Here is a 17,557-nt window from a genome sequence, read left to right as displayed (position 1 = left end):
AACATAAGAAACCACACAATGAATAATGAATTAATGTCTTTCACAGAAACATAAAAACTCTGCTGTATAAGGTGGGTAAGTGACACTCAGCAATAAATTATTTAAAACATCTATCAATAATTTTTTTTCCTTTTAAAATGTAAAAACTTTTTTCTGTTAAGTCATTTCAACAGTTAATGCATTGATAAAATACTGTTGATTAAATTGGCAATCACCTAATTTATTTAATTGATTTATTGCTCTAGCACTACAATAAAGTTGTTTTGGAAAAAAAATCTAATCAGTGAGTTTTTGCGTCATATGATTCATGATAATACCAATAAAATGTATATACATCAGTTCACATCCAGGACCTGTTTGCTAAAAAAAATGAGTGTGGGAATTTAAAAAAAGCTTCTCAATGTGTCTTACCAGCTTGTGTGCAGTCTAGGTGGGCTCCTGCGCTGTGGGGGCGTAATGGGGCAGATTTGACGTAGCACCTGCACCAGCAGAGGTCATCGACTGTTAACATATCAAGAGGTCAAAGTTGAAAGGTTAATAGCTCCTCTGCTCGTGTGGGCGCTAGGCCAGTAGAGATGGTGTGGGAAAAGGGGTGATATCTGAACGACTGGTGAGGGAGCAGGGGTGGATGAAACACACAACTGGTCGCATTTGAACAAAGGAAGCTAAAGGGCTAAAAAAAACTCTGACTCCTTACTTAAAAAAAAAAAAAGTTAAAGCCATTTAAAACTGCAGAGCTGACATAGTCTACTCTATTGAAATATCTCTTAATGGCAAACTGAGTCTGTAGAAATGAAACAACATTAAATCCTCTGCATGCGTCAACGTACCATTTAGTCTTGTGTGTCTGTTGGCTCGTACACGGAGAAACGTCTGCAACAAAAGAGCAGTATCCACATTTTTTCATATTTTTCTCATGTATCATTTTTATCTTATTTTCTCTTGATGCAATTTTAACGGAAATAATTGAACAGCAACCAAGTAGATTGTGATTGTCATAAAACTTATCATAGTAACATCTAGAGCAAAGATATCACTTCAATTGTCTTAAAACACATTTATAGCTTGTTAGTGTTCACATGACACCAAAATCACCTGTATATAGTTTCTCTCTTAAACTTGTTACACAGAATTTTTAAATTAAAATTGTTATTTTGTTTCTTCATATGTTAATTGTACTATTGTTACTATGTTTGTTCTGTATATTTTATTCATAAGTGTTTTTGCTCATCCGAATCAAGGGCCTGAGGATTAATGATGTCATATGTTGAACAGTTTGTAAAGAGCTCTGAGACAAACGTGTGTTTGAGCTCTATAAATAAAATTCGCTTGACTTGACTCCTGATGAACCTATTACTTTTAAGTGAGGTGCTGAGTGTTGACTACAGCATTTGATCAACCTCAGACCATAAAACGGGTGAGTCACTGGCACCACATCAAGAAAAAACAATGTTTTTATGATGTTGCTAACTACTAGTTGTCCAGTGCTTTTTAGTGCACTAATGAACAGAGCCAGCACTCACATTCTTTAGTGACGCTTACGAGATTCAGTTAAAACTGAAAAAAATTGGGCTGTCACTTGGCCAACAACATAAATAAAGCAAATTTCCAAAATGATATATTACTGTATATTTATGTATTACAATAATACACTATTGTATGCTACCTCAAGGTTTTGTCCATCTTAAGGGAAAAACAAGGTAATCATTCATTTATAGTATCAATGTTTAAATATAAATTTAAACACACTCATGTTCACAATCATGAGAATCTGAACTTGATAAATCTGATATTGATTTTGTTTGTTTTTAACCTCACCTGATATCGATCAGAGTGGGTGTCCTCAGCCGGTCGAAGAGGTGAGGTGGGAGAACCTCCTTCACATTTAATATGCAGAGAGAGTGAAAGAGACTGGACAAAAAAAGAGAGAGAAATGAGTCAAAGGCAAGATGACAGCAGCTGTTTGACTGCAACTTATGAAGATATCAACCGTTTACCTTTGGCGTCCTTATGAGGTGGTTGTGCTGCACTGGAGTGGCACTGTTGAAAAAAGGGGCAAATAATACATAAACTCATATGTTAGAAAAATAGAAATACACACACATACAGACACATACATAAATCGACTACTCTATCTTACTATACAACATACAAATACAATATTGCCTTGTCATCTTATAAACAACACTCTACTTTTACCTTGTCTGAATTTGTATTTCAGTCTGTGTATAACCTCATTTTACTAATTTTCTTGCTCATTGTCTATCTCACAGATACTGTATGCACACACACAGACACATACACACGCGCACACACACACACATACAGTGTCCCCGTGGGCCAAGTTCAATTTGAAACCATTACTGTCCACGGAGCGGTCGTTAAGCAGATTTGGAGTGTAATGTCTTTATTGGAGAAATCATTCTTCTGGTCTAAGCAGCAGGTAATGTGTGTGTGTCTGTATATGTGTGTGTGTATTAGCCTGTGATTGTGTGTGCGTGTGTGCAGGGCTCAAAGCAACCATTAGCAGGACATTATCCACCCAATGTATGATTTGTCGCCTCGAGGCCGGAGGCTGTAATATGAAATATGTAGGGAACAATGAGGCAGCTTGTAAACACTGCACACAAGTGACAGAGAAGACGGGAGACACCACCTGGGGAAACTGAAATGGGGGGGGGGGGGGGTCTGCCTACAGCTACAGAATCTGTCAACATTAATTGTCACCTGAAAGCTGAACAGAACAGAAAGGAAATGACAAATGGATAAATGGGGGAAGAGAAAAGTTGGAGGAAAATAGAGAATGGTTAGAAGGAGGAGATGTAGTGTGATAAAATCATGTGATGGCATAATGTTATATAAAGATGACGTGAAAAGATTTACTGTCTTATAGAGTGAATGCTGTGAAACCAGACGATTATCATTTGTGACTGGATCGTGATACCTGATTTGTAGCTGGGCAAGTTTGGTTAACTCCTGCTCCATGTGTTCCTGCAGCTCTCCTGGTCGCAAAACAGCCTGGCACACTGGACACATTGGGGCCTGAGCGTCAAATAGACCCTTCACCTTGGCTGGATAGAGGAGGGGTGGCAAGAGTTAGACAAACTGCATAGCCTAAAGATTTTCATGTGGTCTTTGAGGCAATGAAGAGGAATAGAGTAAAATAGTCCTCATTTATAATCTTAGTTAAGTAAAAGTACTCATTATGCAGGTACTGTTTTGAAGTGTGTTTTACAGTACATCTTACAGCTGGGTAGTTTCATATTTAACAGCCCACTGTATCTTATTACCCCACTATATACCTTGCACAAAAAAAATCTTAATTAGCAAAGTAACTTTAGCTCTCAGTTTAATGTGATGGAGTCAAAAGTACAAAATTTAATTGAAATGTACTGAAGTATAAGTAGCATTAAATGACATGAAGAAGAAGTACCTGGAAACTGTAGTAAATTAAGTAAATATGATATTAGTTCATTTTCTGTAGTTGAGGATGTTGATGGACACACACACACACACACACACACACACACACACACACACACACAAACTCATAACACACACACACACACACACACACACACACACACACACACACACACACACACACATACACACACACACATAAACTCATAAACAAACACACAGACACACTGCTATGGCCTCCTGCTGTCGGTGTGTTGACATCATAGGCTGTCAATAGGAACATTACCCAGGAGGGCCACTCGGCCCATTGGGCCCCACTGATGGATTACTGCCATAAGCAGCCAGCTGGGAGCCTGAGGAGCTCTACTATATCAAGATTTTACCTAGTAGATGAGGTGATTTACTCCTGAAAGCCATCAATCACATAGAGAGAGCTAGTAGGCATGATGCACCTAATTTCCCATCTTTGCACAGTCATGGGAAAACAAATGACTGTACTGGCTATCACAATTTAGCTATTTTTCATATGAAACATTATTAACAGGTGAGCATTTGGACAGTCTCTGACCCCTCTCTGTGTAGCATAGTGGACTGAACTTCCATAAGGACCGTATTTTCCAAACACCAGACAAATACTTTGCCCCAACTCCTCTCCAAATGACCAGCAACATGACAAGCTCTGATGCCAATGTCTGTCAGCAAGTGGCGTCCCCTGACATCAGTTGAGCTATGAGCCCCCATAATGAGGAACCAAATAGAACAAAATGGCCTGTAAATAAAACATGGGGTGGAAAATAGAAAGCGGAGTCGGGTGTCCTTGGGAGAGTGACAGCTCTCCTGGTTTCACCCCCCATCCTCTCGCCTTTTTTGCATCCCCTTGCGGAAGCCTAAATGACTTTTCCCGACACGCATCGAGCGTTCCCGGGCTTTCTGCGCTCTGCCGCCTGGAACATGCAGGCATCAGTAAACAATGAAATCTCTGGGCTGAAATTGAATTTATAACCACATTACCTGCACAGATAACGTCTCTGAATGGCGCCGCGATAAGAGCAATGGGATTTGATTTTCAGGTGTTTTATTGGTCCACTTTTTGGATAAGCCCCCCTGTCTGCAACTACAGCCTCTCCCCCACCCTTCACCTCTGCTCCATACAAACATCAGATTTAATGGTGTGGGAGTGCACATGTTTGGATGTATGGATGAGTGTGTGTTTGCATGCTTTTGCTGAGGCCTGACTTGCGCTGTGCTCTCGTAAGTGACAGTTGTTGGTTCATGACCACCTTTTTACACGTCTCCATCCCCCGCTGCCCTCCTCCCACGCCCACATAAACCCTGTCAGTATCAGTCAGCCTCAGCCCCTCTTCAGTGTGGGGGGTCTCAGACACACAACAGGGGGCTGTAAAACCTGCCTATGGGGCTTGTTAACTGTTCCCTCACTACAGCAACTGGCTCGGATGGATTGGCCCTCTCTAATCGGGTTGTGCTGAGTATGACGGTCCCATCTCGTAATGCATTCAGTGTCTCTGTGTCTCTTATTGTTTCCTTTTTCTGTCTTTGTATCTTTCCAGTCCAGGACTTCTTTTCCTGGCTGTCTAGTCCTTGTCCAGCTGCCAGTTGCTCTCTTCCCACTTCTGAAGATGCTTATTTGGCAATTTAGTCCCCGAAAAAAAAATGCCCCCGAAAAGAGAGGAACAATTTACTTTTTATCTCTTTTTTTGTTGTCACTGATCAAACTATTTTCTTCTCTTTTTTTAAACATACTTTACCAAGTTATTTTTATACATTTCTCAAAAAGAGAGATTACATTGCCATAAATAATTATTTTGTTGTCAGGAAGGAATCACACAGATGAGCATACACAAACATGCGTGAATACATCCTCTATCTTATCTCTCTGTGAATTTGAAGAGAACACACCCCTGGGCCGAATAACCTCTCCAAACGCTGTGATATGTCTCTGCCCTATTCCCACTATCGAGAGCATCACGGGATAGTAAAGTTCATCTTTTGAAACAAAACAAGATATCTTCATCCTCCTCCTCTCTTTGTAAGACTGATGGTCAAATCCAGTTTTTGTTGCACAGCATCAAGATGTGGTCTGCAAATGTGCAGGGTTCAGTACTCGCCCCCTGAAACAGAGAGATCAGAATCCCGCTGACAAATCCTCAAAGCATTGAGTCCCCCTGCGGGCCTGGGTAATGGCCGATGCCAGCGTCCATATGACGGCTGCCAGTTCTGCTGATGCAGACGGAGCGGAGATGCCTAACGTGACCTTTAGTGAATGCCACATCACATCAGGCCTGGATGTCACCCGCTGACATTATGCCGGGGCATGAAAAGGCTGTTCTGCAGGGGAGACGTGGTGACAAACGTCCCCCCGGTGACAAACCTGTGGACATGGTATAATTCTGATTGACATGAGGAGGACTGGATGGCTTTGAATGGCAGGGGACATGAGAGCATGTGAGCAAGCAAGCATAGAGCTTGTTGTGCTTGTTGTCGGCTGGGTCTGGTTTTCTCTGTGCTCGTTGGCGATAAAGTGCTGAGACAACTTACTCCAACTGGCATCATTATCCCAATCATCAAACAATTCTCTAAGCACATCAGAAATCCCTCTATAAAGCCATAACAAGCACAGACTCTATATAACCAGTAGGCATGTAGAGATTGGCGGGGGGAGTAAAGTTAACGCTTGGCGGCTCACACTGCAGTGGTGGGTTGTGTAGGCAGGTCCTTGGCAAACTTTCAGAGGAGATGGAGGGCTATAAAAGCCATTGGCTCCTGCCACACCTGTACCCCACCCTATCGTGCAGCCTGCTTCCTATTTAAAAGCATAACATGCAGGATATTAGTCAGGGTTTTTTGCCGTCTGTGAGGTAGAGCTAACCTCTAAAGTGGAGTGGGGAGAGGGGAAAGTATGCAGGCCGCCGTTTGTTTTTTATTGGGGAAATAATGGCCTATTGAGAGGTTGGGTATTTAATGAGCAACATAATAGGCCCTGTAGTAACACATCTGCTATGAGCAGAGTCATTTCCTCAGCTTTCAAAGGCTGCTGCTCCAGCCTTTGAAACAGCAAGTCCAGTTTCTTTTGACTTAGTACTTCTAGATATCTGCTTTTTATTAATTGCAGAATTGCTACACCAGTAATACATAAAAGACAAATGTGCTTCTAGGATCCATGTTCAGTCCTAACCACATTCAACAGCCGATGAAGGTACGCTTTCTCTCCTGACTTGACCTAAAATCTCTCACTGTCCAATCTAATTCTTGCATCGTTCAAAAATATCCCTCCTTCTCTGCAATCAATTGTGTTTAATGTATTAAAGACACTCACCACAACCACCGCAACCTTTGGCCCTTGCACAAATCAATGGCTCGTTAGACCACTAATGATCATTCATTGACTAATAAGATCTGTATCAACCTCTTGTAGAACATTGATTGGCCTTTGGCCTCTGTAGTGCTCTGTGCATTACATGGACCGGCCACATGCAATGGGAGATGGCAGCTCTAAGTCCTGGGGAGTCAGATGATGAAAAAGCTCCTGGTGGGAATGGACAGGAATTCTAAACCTCAAATAGACTCATTCTGAAGCACCTCAGGCTAAAGCCCTTTTCTTCTGCCCTACAGATCAATGGACATAACCTCTCTGACCACAGGTCAATCAGCGCACAAACCCCCAATTTCTCTCCATCTCCCTCTTGCTCTTTTGTTCTCTCATCTTCTCCATTAGTCACTACAATTGTTCCATCAGGTGCGGGCGTGGCACAGCATGCATGTGTCCAATAATGTGGTTGATGGAGAGTGGCCTGGGTAGCTGTGCGACTGTGTCCCTATGACCATATTTCCCTTTTCAGGACCTGAGGGCAAAGATCGAACCCTGCCTCCACTCTGCTTCAACCAATCAATCTCGCCCTCATTGAGATGCATGGCTCAATGATCTTTGATAGTGACTTACAGATTGGAAAGAGAGGGAATGGAAGTCGGGGGAAAGTTAGAATTGTCCTTGTGTATTTGCAGTGATGTGAGGCTACTTACAAGCCACATCAGTGGGAAGAGTTTTGTTAAAACATTATAATAATTCCTGATGGAGGCAAATTAGGTTTGTATATTTTGGCAATATTACAGAACACCAGAGATCTTCACAGGCCCAAATGGTACCAAATCTGGGACCTGAATTGGATAGATCAAAGCAAACTCAATATTGGTGTCATGACTATCGTAGGACTTTGAAGTTTAAAGATAAATGGAGCTTCCTTTAACATGAGGAATAAGAAAAGAAACAGCTCCTGGTTTCAGGCAGTCCTTCCATAGAAGATCTCCACTGAACATTTTATTACTGAAATAGTTATCACAATTTTCAAGAAAGGCACATTCATAGCAATGAAACCCAGACTTTAAATATAATCGGGCTCATACTCAGGGCAGCAAAATGCTGAATGCAGACTTTAACATCAGTTTGCTGACTGCTGTCTGTCAAAGCTGGTGCAGTCACGTTGGATCAAGGAGCTGCTGACAGCGGACAGCGATAGAGCTGTTCACCAGTGTCCCATCACTCATTCTGATGCCATCAACCTGTACTCGCAAAAGAGCCTGAAATATACAGAGATCCAACTATCACACTATATCACGCTGTCAGGAACTGAACTGATCTCAGTGCACAATCAATTGCCATATTTAGTTTTATTTAAAGTACACACTGCTTAGCATGGAGAATTGTTACACTGATGCTCCTCATTTACATTTCCTGCTGGTGTGAGTTTTGTGGTATATGTTTAAAAAAATCTACCATCATTTACTCTGTTACACTAAAATGTAATGTAAAAAAAACTGTAGCCTGCATCTGTTGGCTCCTAATTTTTTTTTTTTTTTTTACAGGTAACAATGAAAGCAACACCTTGCTGTTGGCACTTGTAACAGCAATAAACAAATGAAGCTTAGCGAAAGTTCAGTCAGGAAGACTCTAAAACATACAGGCATAATTGGTAACTTCCCTGCCTTCTTCAAGCATGCTCATCTATTACCTAGTTTTCTATGTCCAAGGGCGTTATCTCAATTGTTGCCAGTCACCTGTCAATCTCGGCAACCAAGATACACTTCAGCCTTAGCCTATCATCTTGTAGCAGTCCGTTTAAATGTGCCTCTCTCTCTTTGCTTCACCACCACCAGTGTCCGGACTTCATGGATCTACATATATATGCAGCCGTTCAGGGATGATTCCTCATGGAGTTCAAGCGCCAAAGACTTTGTCATTTACTAAGATTTGTTTATCATATATTCACAATAAATATCTCTTTATATTTCTATTCACTTGTCTCTCCTGATTGAAATTGACCCAACAAACTGTTAGTTAGTTGGGTTTCAATGAATGCTTCCCTTATAATAACAAAGGTAAACATGATTGCAGCAATACATTTTGTTTTCCTTTGTGTGTGTGTGTGCGTATGAGTGAGAGAGAGAGAGAGAGAGAGAGAGAGAGAGTGGACCGATCACAATCCCTCATTAGAGGCTAAAAAAAGATCACTATTACCCAGACCACTGATTAATACACATTAATACTCTTTCTCTTCTCTCTCTCTCTCTCTCTCTCTCTCTCTCTCTCTCTCTCTCTCTCTCTCTCTCTCTCTCTCTCTCTCTCTCTCTCTCTCTCTCTCTGTCTGCCTGCCTCACTCTACCTCTGTTATTATTTCATTGTCTTCTCATCAACTCTCTCTCATTTCCTTTGCCCCTCTTGCTTTCTCAATTAGTGGTTAATAAGGAGAAAATGAGAAGTGCTTGCATCGAGTGCTCAACTTTTCTAAACAGTCGCAGACAAACAGTGTGTCACTGTGGAAGTCACTAAAGAGTTTAATTACAGCAGGACTAAAACGACAACTATACAGCCTACAAAAGCAAGGCTTACTACATACTTTATCACTTGGCAGCATTTTCTTACAGCAGCTCCCACACAAGAAACCTCCTTCATTGTGCTTTTGGTGTTTTGTCTGATTCTCCATTTTCTGTATTTCCTTTTTTTCCTATTTAAATGTCTTGAAAACACCCGCAGCAAGAATGTCTGAACTTCAAGTGGGTGACTGCGGTGCCAACTCTGACACATGCAGCACTTGACACACAATGCACCAGAGCGCTGTCTCACCCCTCCCAAGCACCCCAAACAAACCTCACACCACAGTTTTGGCAGACTCTAACAGTGAGACTCAATCATAGCAAAGTGAGTGACAACAGATTCACGAGCAAACAATATCTTTTCAGTGGGGGAAAAAAAATCAGGAATTGACGACATTCTCTCTGCTGCTATCAGGTGCACAAGGCATGTGCTGAAAATCAAATGAGGTTCCCAGATGATGGTGAGAGGTTTAAGACAAAGCTATTAGCACAGTTACAACACTGAACAAAAAGGGTACTCAACTAAACATAAGTCCTGTAGTTATGAGTCCAGAAGAATTTGCTTGGAAATTAAAAGAAAAAAATGGAATAAAGGAATATAAAAGATGGAGAGACTTAAAAGAAATAGGATAAAAGAAAGTAATGAAAAATAGCAACAACAATGGAAAACATGAGAACTATATTCTGTGTCACATTGGGCCTTTCACCATGAAAGAATCATGTTTGCTCTGAAGGCTAAACTACTTTCTCCTTCGTCATATAGCTCTTAGGGGATCTGTCTTTTTCCTTTTTTTTATGTGCTTTTTGTGCTTGTACACTAAACACAACTGTACGGACTATAAGAAAACTAACAGATTCAATAAAAAATGAATGAGAAAGAAGAGGAACAATAAACAGATGTCTTTGAGAGCAAAGAAGCAAGATGATTCACACATTTAATGTCCTTTCTTCTGTCAATGACAAAATCAGAAAATCATGACGTATGATGCTACCCTACACTATCTATCTGAAAGTGTAACACAGTCAAACTGTATATACAAATATCTACAGAGAAGTTGAAATCTGCATTTTTATTGATTTAATTTATACGTTTTGTGCACTTCACAAGAAATCCAGAAGAATTAGAAAAACACACCACTGAAAAGTCTTTTTGTAGAGTCAACACTGTGTATCTATAATGATTAAAAGTTGTTTTTTCCTGTCAGCTGGTAAGTTTGGCCAGCTTTTTGGCTAAAACACACACACACACACACACACACACATACACACACACACACACACACACACACACACACCTTGTCTTGCTCTACCAAAGAAAACACTCCCACCTGCTTCCCACATACACACCTGTCCCGCATACACTGTGTGCAGTGCAGGTGAGCAGCGGAAACCTTTGCTATTAAGAATCTAAGATCCTTAAAGCTGCCAGTGTTCCTCAAACCAAATAAAAACTGTTGTGTTCTCACAGGCAATTAGGCTATAGTGGGAGTGTGACCAAAAAAAAAAGGTCCCACATTGATCTTCGATTGCATTGCACGTAGGCCTCCAGTCAAAACTTGTTGAAATTTTCGGTCAGTCTCATTTACCGCTACACAGCGTCCCACTCTTCAGCCTCATCAGCGGGCATCATTACAGATAAGCCATCTCTCCCTCCCACCACTGCATCAGATAACATCTGATACTGTCAGAAACATAGTGTTGACTGCTGCTGGTAGGAGAGGACCACAAGCACCTGGCACTCTGTGATACACCTGTGTTTGGGCTAGTCACACCTCCTAAAGGATGTTATTGTGTCTGCCTGGATGAGCAAACAATTATGGCAGATGATGATGGTTTTATCTTCAAATAGTGGAAAGATACAGATACTGAGCAGCTTATCTCATGTAACCAACACAAACAACTGGGAAAGAGGAACCAGGAACATTTAAAGCACTGAGTGAGGACTAGCACTTAAAGGGAGACTTCTGAGACTTTCCAATCTGGACATGTTAAATACTAAAAGGTGATGGAATTTGTCTAGAAAACATAAATTGACAAAATTATTATTCTATGACATGTTTTATCTACATAGAATATAAGGAGTCTCAGATATATATATACATGACTTACTCTGTGAATATTTTAAAACATGAAGCTGTTGAATTGGATTTGCGATATTGTGTCTGTTCCACATGAAGAAATGCTTTAAATTCTGCATTGAATCTGCTAAGATATGTAAATATGTTGTCTTGCCGTTGAAATATATTGTTTGGTTTTGGCATTACAGTGCAAAAAGGGATGAGCAGTAAATAGTGCCTTTATAGTTGTTGTTTTCTTTTGAGAATAAAGGGCACAGCATCCCTGCATACTGTGTGTGGTATCCCAGCACTGGACGCACTCGACTGTCCCAACCCTGGTGCCTCATTGAGAGAAAGACATACTGAACTTTAATACAATACTCTAAGTGGATGGATCAGGCCCCACATCAGACTGGAAATCACTGCTGTTGATAGTTTTATTGTACATGTGTGTGTATATGAGTTTGTGTGTGTGAGAAAGAGGGAGAGACAGAGTAGAAATGTGTCTACAAACACACTTGAGTGTGTGTGTATGTGAACATATGTATATCATTTACACACACTGCTGTGTACTGTAGCCCTGGTGAGTGCAGTGCAGTGTGAGCCCCCGTCAATATGCCCCTCCGATCCCTGCTGTCAGCAAACACAGGAGAACAAAGAGGCCTGTGGCAGCGCCAGCGGGTATAGATCATTTCGACTGTGTTCTCCCTCAGCGGGGTCACACAGGAGACGCTCACAGTTCAATCTCCTCTACTTGACTGATCAGGATCTTTGAGCCGCCGCTAATGAGACTGGAACCTCTCCAGTCTGGAAGACCCTGAACCAGCCCACCCAGAGTCCAAGAGTCCAGGACTCCACTCAGACACAAGCTACTACCTTCAACTGGAATTTTGGATAAAACAACAACAAAAGTTATCTGGCATTATTGGTTAAAGACTCTTATAGTCTCTTAGTTATAGTTTCTTAAAGTCTGAGTCAGTTTGTTTTTTGTGGATTTTGGAAAAATTAGAAACTAGAATTATGGAAAAAGAGAAAATGTGGAAGACTGTGATAATGATACATTTTTTTAAAATATACCATGTAAAAACATATTTTAACAGGTTTGACAAAATATTTGTCTTTAAGGCTGAGAGGGATATATATATTTGAGCTGATCAAACTGAGGTTATTTTAGTGGATGTTTAATAACTTCACATTTTATGAATTTCATGCCAAAAATGACAATAGGTCATATTAAACTGTTTTTAGCAGACTGTATTAGAACAGTACTTTTTTCATGGCACTAAAGTTTTCTTTCATGACAAAACAAATTTACACCTATTTTTGTGGATTCTGATGTAAGCATTTTGCTGGAATCAGTTCAGGTCAAAGGTTTCAACAGACAGTGTAGTATATTCATCATATACAATCAATGATTTATTAAACTGCATTTCTGTCACATCGGCTATGTGAAGTTAAAAGATGTCCAATGTTTTAACAATTGTACTAGTTAAACTTTACTTTTAAATGTAACTTTTAACTTTTTTGGTTTAATAGTGGCTGTTTGACAGTGATATAAGAGATTATATAAGATAAGATTTTAGTGCTGTACAACTTTGCCCATGTGAAACTCAGCTACAGTAGCTATGCCACTTGATGTTCTATAATAATAATAATAATACATTTTATTTAAAGGCCTTTCAAAGCACTCAAGGACACCTTACGAGGCACATATAACACAACAACAGTACATCAAACTATATAAATCAGGTGACATTTAGTGTAAAGATAAAGAATAAATATGAATGTGACTACAAAGTGCATTAGTACAATAAATAATCAAGAACGTGATTGCATACTCAGTGTGAGACAGAGTATGCCACTCTGAATAGGTGCGTTTTCAGGCGGATTTAAAGGTGGAGACAGAGTCAGAAGTGTGAATGTCTGGTGGGAGAGAGTTCCGTAGGCGGGAGGCAGATTGGCTGAAGGCTCTTGACCCCATGGTACTTAAGTTGGCAGATGGGGCAGAGAGCTGGTTGGCAGAGGAGGATCGGAGAGTTCGGGAAGGTGTGTAGATGTGAATACGTTCAGAGAGATATGATGGTGCCAGATTGTGAAGGATCTTGAAAGTAAGAGTAGAATCTTGAAGTCAATGCGGGATAATAGTGTTATTTGCATTGAAACAATCACACAGGATGGATCCCATAATTATTCAGTGATTAATTTGTAATCACACTAATAGGGTCACGACTGAGACAATAGGATGTGTAAAGCGGAGTCCTTGCTCTTACTCAGCCTCACAGCGGGCCTGCCAAGCACTGCCTGTGTGGTCTATGGGGACAATTAGCACAATCTCCATACTAATGGCTGTCTGTAATGGACACTGCTGAGCCTGTCAGCTACTGTGTGTGTGTGTGTGTGTGTGTGTGTGTGTGTGTGTGTGTGTGTGTGTGTGTGTGTGCATATGCATGTGTGTGTGTGAGTGTGCCTATGTGTTTTCATATGCATGTGTGTGTATGTGTGTGTGTGTGTGAGGGAATGTTTGCATACGCGCATATCCTTCGCTATAAGTATGTATGTCTTCCTGTGTGTAGTTGAAGCATCTGCCTGCCCTCTGGTGCACACTGAGTTCCTATGTTTATGTATTTGTGTGAGTGTGTGCTTGCCTACCAGTGTGTGCATGTAACTAGCCAGTAGCCTGTATTTTACTGAGGTGAAGCCCCCCTCTACCCCCTTTGCTTGCGGCTCTAACCCTGATCCTCGGCCACTCATTAGCACCATAATAAAGAGTTGAGACGACACGTAAATGGTTATATACTGCTGGACTGCTGTTTTCCTACCAATTATCAGACCTGTGATTTATGGCCCAGACTCAATGCTATTCTCTAAGGAGATTTAGGGGAGTGTTTACACCCTTACACAGTGGGGTGAAGGGTCAATCCTGGCAAACTTAGACCTTTAAGGCAGGGGTGCAGCTAGCTGCACTGGAAGTGACTAAATTGATCAGATGGTCTTTAGGATGCATGCGTAAGTCACTGTAATGTGTCCTGTGCTTTAATGCGTTTGAACTATCAAATGCATGTAGTTATATAACATTATAAACCTTTCTCTCTAACACTTAGACACTTTGCAGCTCCCAAAAGATGCCTTCCTGTTCATTAAATTTAGATTTTTTTTTTTTTTTTACAAATACATGCACACAATGGCTGAAAACCCTGCTTATGAAGCCACAGAATGATGTTGGGATGTCTTGTATTTCTGAGGTAAAGCTATCACGCCTGGCATGCCTTTGACATATTGGCTTTTGTCAAGCTCTTCCACAGTTGGGAGACTTGCAACAAGCACAAGTGACATGCTGTAATGAGGTCTGTCTGTGACACTAGGCAAACACACATGTACAGCACACACAGTAACATATACACTCACACACACACACACGTTCCTGGCTATCATCCAGGCGTGCAGGATTGGTGTGGTCTTGCTGTCTGTCTGCGCTGCTCTTCAACAGCATGTGCTTAACCCCAGCATTTGGCCTTCCTGCCCTCTCTGCCTGACTGATTTGTTAAGCTCCGGGGACAGGGCAAAGGATGTGTGTGTGTGTGTGTGTGTGTGTGTGTGTGTGTGTGTGTGTGTGTGTGTGTGTGTGTGTGTGTGTGTGTGTGCGTGTGCGTGTGTGTGCGTGCCACTTCTTAGGAACACCCGATTCAATCTACAGAAATACCCCTTCTGCCTTTACCCCGAGCCTTTCCTATGCGCACACACATTTACACACACAAACTCAGGTCTTTGATGTGAGATCAGAGGCAGCTGTGATGCAGGTCGATCAGGTGCGCAGAGAGAGGTAGAAACAGGGGAATGAGGGGAAAACGGGGAGAGGGGAAGAGAGGAAAGATGGCCTCTGTTAAAACAAAGCTGTTGTTTTAACGACCCCTGGGCCTTGCACTCATTATGACCCTCTCTCTCTTTCCTTTTCTCTCTTTCCCTCTTTCTCTCTCAGCATACTCAATCCTCTGTCTTTACACAGAAGCAGCACTGTTTGTGTGGGGCCGATCACAGTAGGCAATGGAGGCAGATGCAATGACTACAAGATGTGTTATGACTCATGTTTCGGCAGAATGTTCTGTTGACCATCTTAACAGGTGCTGATGGTCATCGCAAAAAGACCCCCACTCACACACATTTCCCCCTGCTACTGTAAAAGCTTACTGCCAGACTTATAGAAATCCTGTCTGTCTCCGACAAGCCGTGTGGTCCACAGCCTGACACTCTGTATCTTTTGAAGATACATCAGCCTGCATAGAAGCTGTACAAAAAAACACACGCACACACACACACAGATGAACACACGGCACTCAAGCAGATGCATTCACAAATACACATGTATCAGTAATTCCCAACCAGGGGAACATGCTCTGAGGTATGTGGACAGATAATTTTCCTTTGTTTGAAAAAAAAATTTAATTACTTTTTGATTTTTAAAATAACACCTGAACACCAAATGTTGCATTTAAGAGGCCATATAAACTAGTTAGCAAGCATGCAGAGGAGCTGAAACTGTTAAAAGTACTGAAATGTTTAAAATACTGAATAAATGTAGAAATGGTTCAAATACTTAGTGGATAAATGGTTGACATTACTAAAAATTATGGTTCAAATGGTTAAAAGTAAAGAATAATTAGTTGGAATAGTGAATTAAATGTAATGAATAAATGGTAATACAAAAAAACTTAACAATTTACTTTCAGTTCAGTGAACACATTTGGAACATGAAAGGCTATGTTTGACAAAGGGATGTCTGAGCTTACTAAAAAGTTTGGTAACCGCTGACATATAAGACCACACAGTCAACATGTAAATCTAAACACATGAAGATCCCACCCTCCAGACCTTATAGGATGAAGGGAAGGAGGTAAAAAGCAGAGAAGAGTTTCCCCTCCTGCCAGGATGAAAGCCTCTTTTACTTGGGAGAACATTAGGAGAACAAACTACCATCACAACAGGAGGGGGAACAGTCAACCACGGCGTGCTCTCACATCAAACACAACCGCCATTAATATTGTAATGCTTCCTCCCTGAAATCAAGAGCAAGACTACCAGTGTGGTCAGTGAGGGAGCTGGTTGCAGATGTCACTCCATCTGGGATGACGCAGTAAGCTTTGTCGGAACCAAGAGTTTTATATCTTAACTTCCAGATTTTATTTCTTGTTTTGTTTTTATCAAATAGGATCTGAAATGATTTTTAATGCTTTTTGGTTTTAAACATCATCACATGCTAAATCAATATTTGGGGTTTTTAGGGTTTTGTGGTGTTGTCAGGATTTATTAGAAAATTCCTTTAAATCTGTATTCAGATAACCAAAAACATTTGTGTTCAGGTTTATTTATTTATTTCATAATTTTTCCTTTTTTGTGTCTATCTGCCAACATTCCCAAATTGTTCATATTTACACCTTCTTATTGCTACATTACTTGAGTTTTCTCACTAAAGCTTGATTGTAATGTATCACAACAACAGCAATAACAAAAGTTTAAATTACACATAAGCATATGGTGAGTGTGACTGTTGATGCATAGACTGCACATGCAAGTCTGCCAGATAAGGAGTATACACCCTGGGAATAATAGCGTGGAGCAGATACTATATGTGTATGCATGAGAATCGAGTGGTTGCTATTCATCTCCTGTGGTCTGCCAGTGGGACATAAACAATGTGTCTTTCAACAGGAAGCTCCAGTCAATACTGGCAGCGGTAAACGACAGCTACATGGAAAACACAGTGCACAAACGCCCTCCTTGTTATCAAATCAGTACACACAGCCAGAGTATATGGCCTGTACTAAAGTGTATGTGTCAATATAGCATACAAACTTTTATGCAGAAATAAGAGAAATCATTTTAACTGGATGACCACATACTAAAATCAAAATCACATCCATCCAAACATGCACACACACAAACACACACACACACACACACACACACACACACACACACACAGTCCTTGTAAGCTGTGTCTGGAACAAGCTAAACCCATCAAACTTCACCGCAGAGATAATCCTTGTGCCAAATCAAAGATTAATCTATGTAATATTGATTCTGTTTGAGCACCACACTAGTCTGCTAACAACCCATGAATAAGCGACCGTGGAGGACACTTGCACACTGAATGCATCTGGCAGACAATCCTGTGTGTGTTACGCTTAAATGTTTCC

The 17,557-nt window shown here is 40.9% G+C and overlaps 1 protein-coding gene across 1 annotated transcript in view; it reads right to left on the bottom strand.

Annotated features, from left to right (window-relative positions):
• The window catches only part of rnf220b (ring finger protein 220b), a 28,749-nt gene that overhangs the window by 6,787 nt on the left and 4,405 nt on the right, over window positions 1-17,557 (bottom strand). The window contains exons 2-6 of the mRNA XM_053322401.1: window positions 2,945-3,071; window positions 1,998-2,040; window positions 1,819-1,911; window positions 831-873; window positions 412-501 (exon numbers count right to left, since the gene is read on the bottom strand). Of these exons, the coding sequence (XP_053178376.1) occupies window positions 412-501; window positions 831-873; window positions 1,819-1,911; window positions 1,998-2,040; window positions 2,945-3,071 (396 nt within the window). The remainder of the gene's footprint in view (window positions 1-411; window positions 502-830; window positions 874-1,818; window positions 1,912-1,997; window positions 2,041-2,944; window positions 3,072-17,557) is intronic.

The sequence above is a fragment of the Scomber japonicus genome, chromosome 7, assembly GCF_027409825.1.
Source record: "Scomber japonicus isolate fScoJap1 chromosome 7, fScoJap1.pri, whole genome shotgun sequence".
Taxonomy (NCBI): Eukaryota; Metazoa; Chordata; class Actinopteri; order Scombriformes; family Scombridae; genus Scomber; species Scomber japonicus.
Note: the sequence above shows the minus strand (reverse complement) of the source record. Positions and strands in the feature narration are given on the sequence as shown.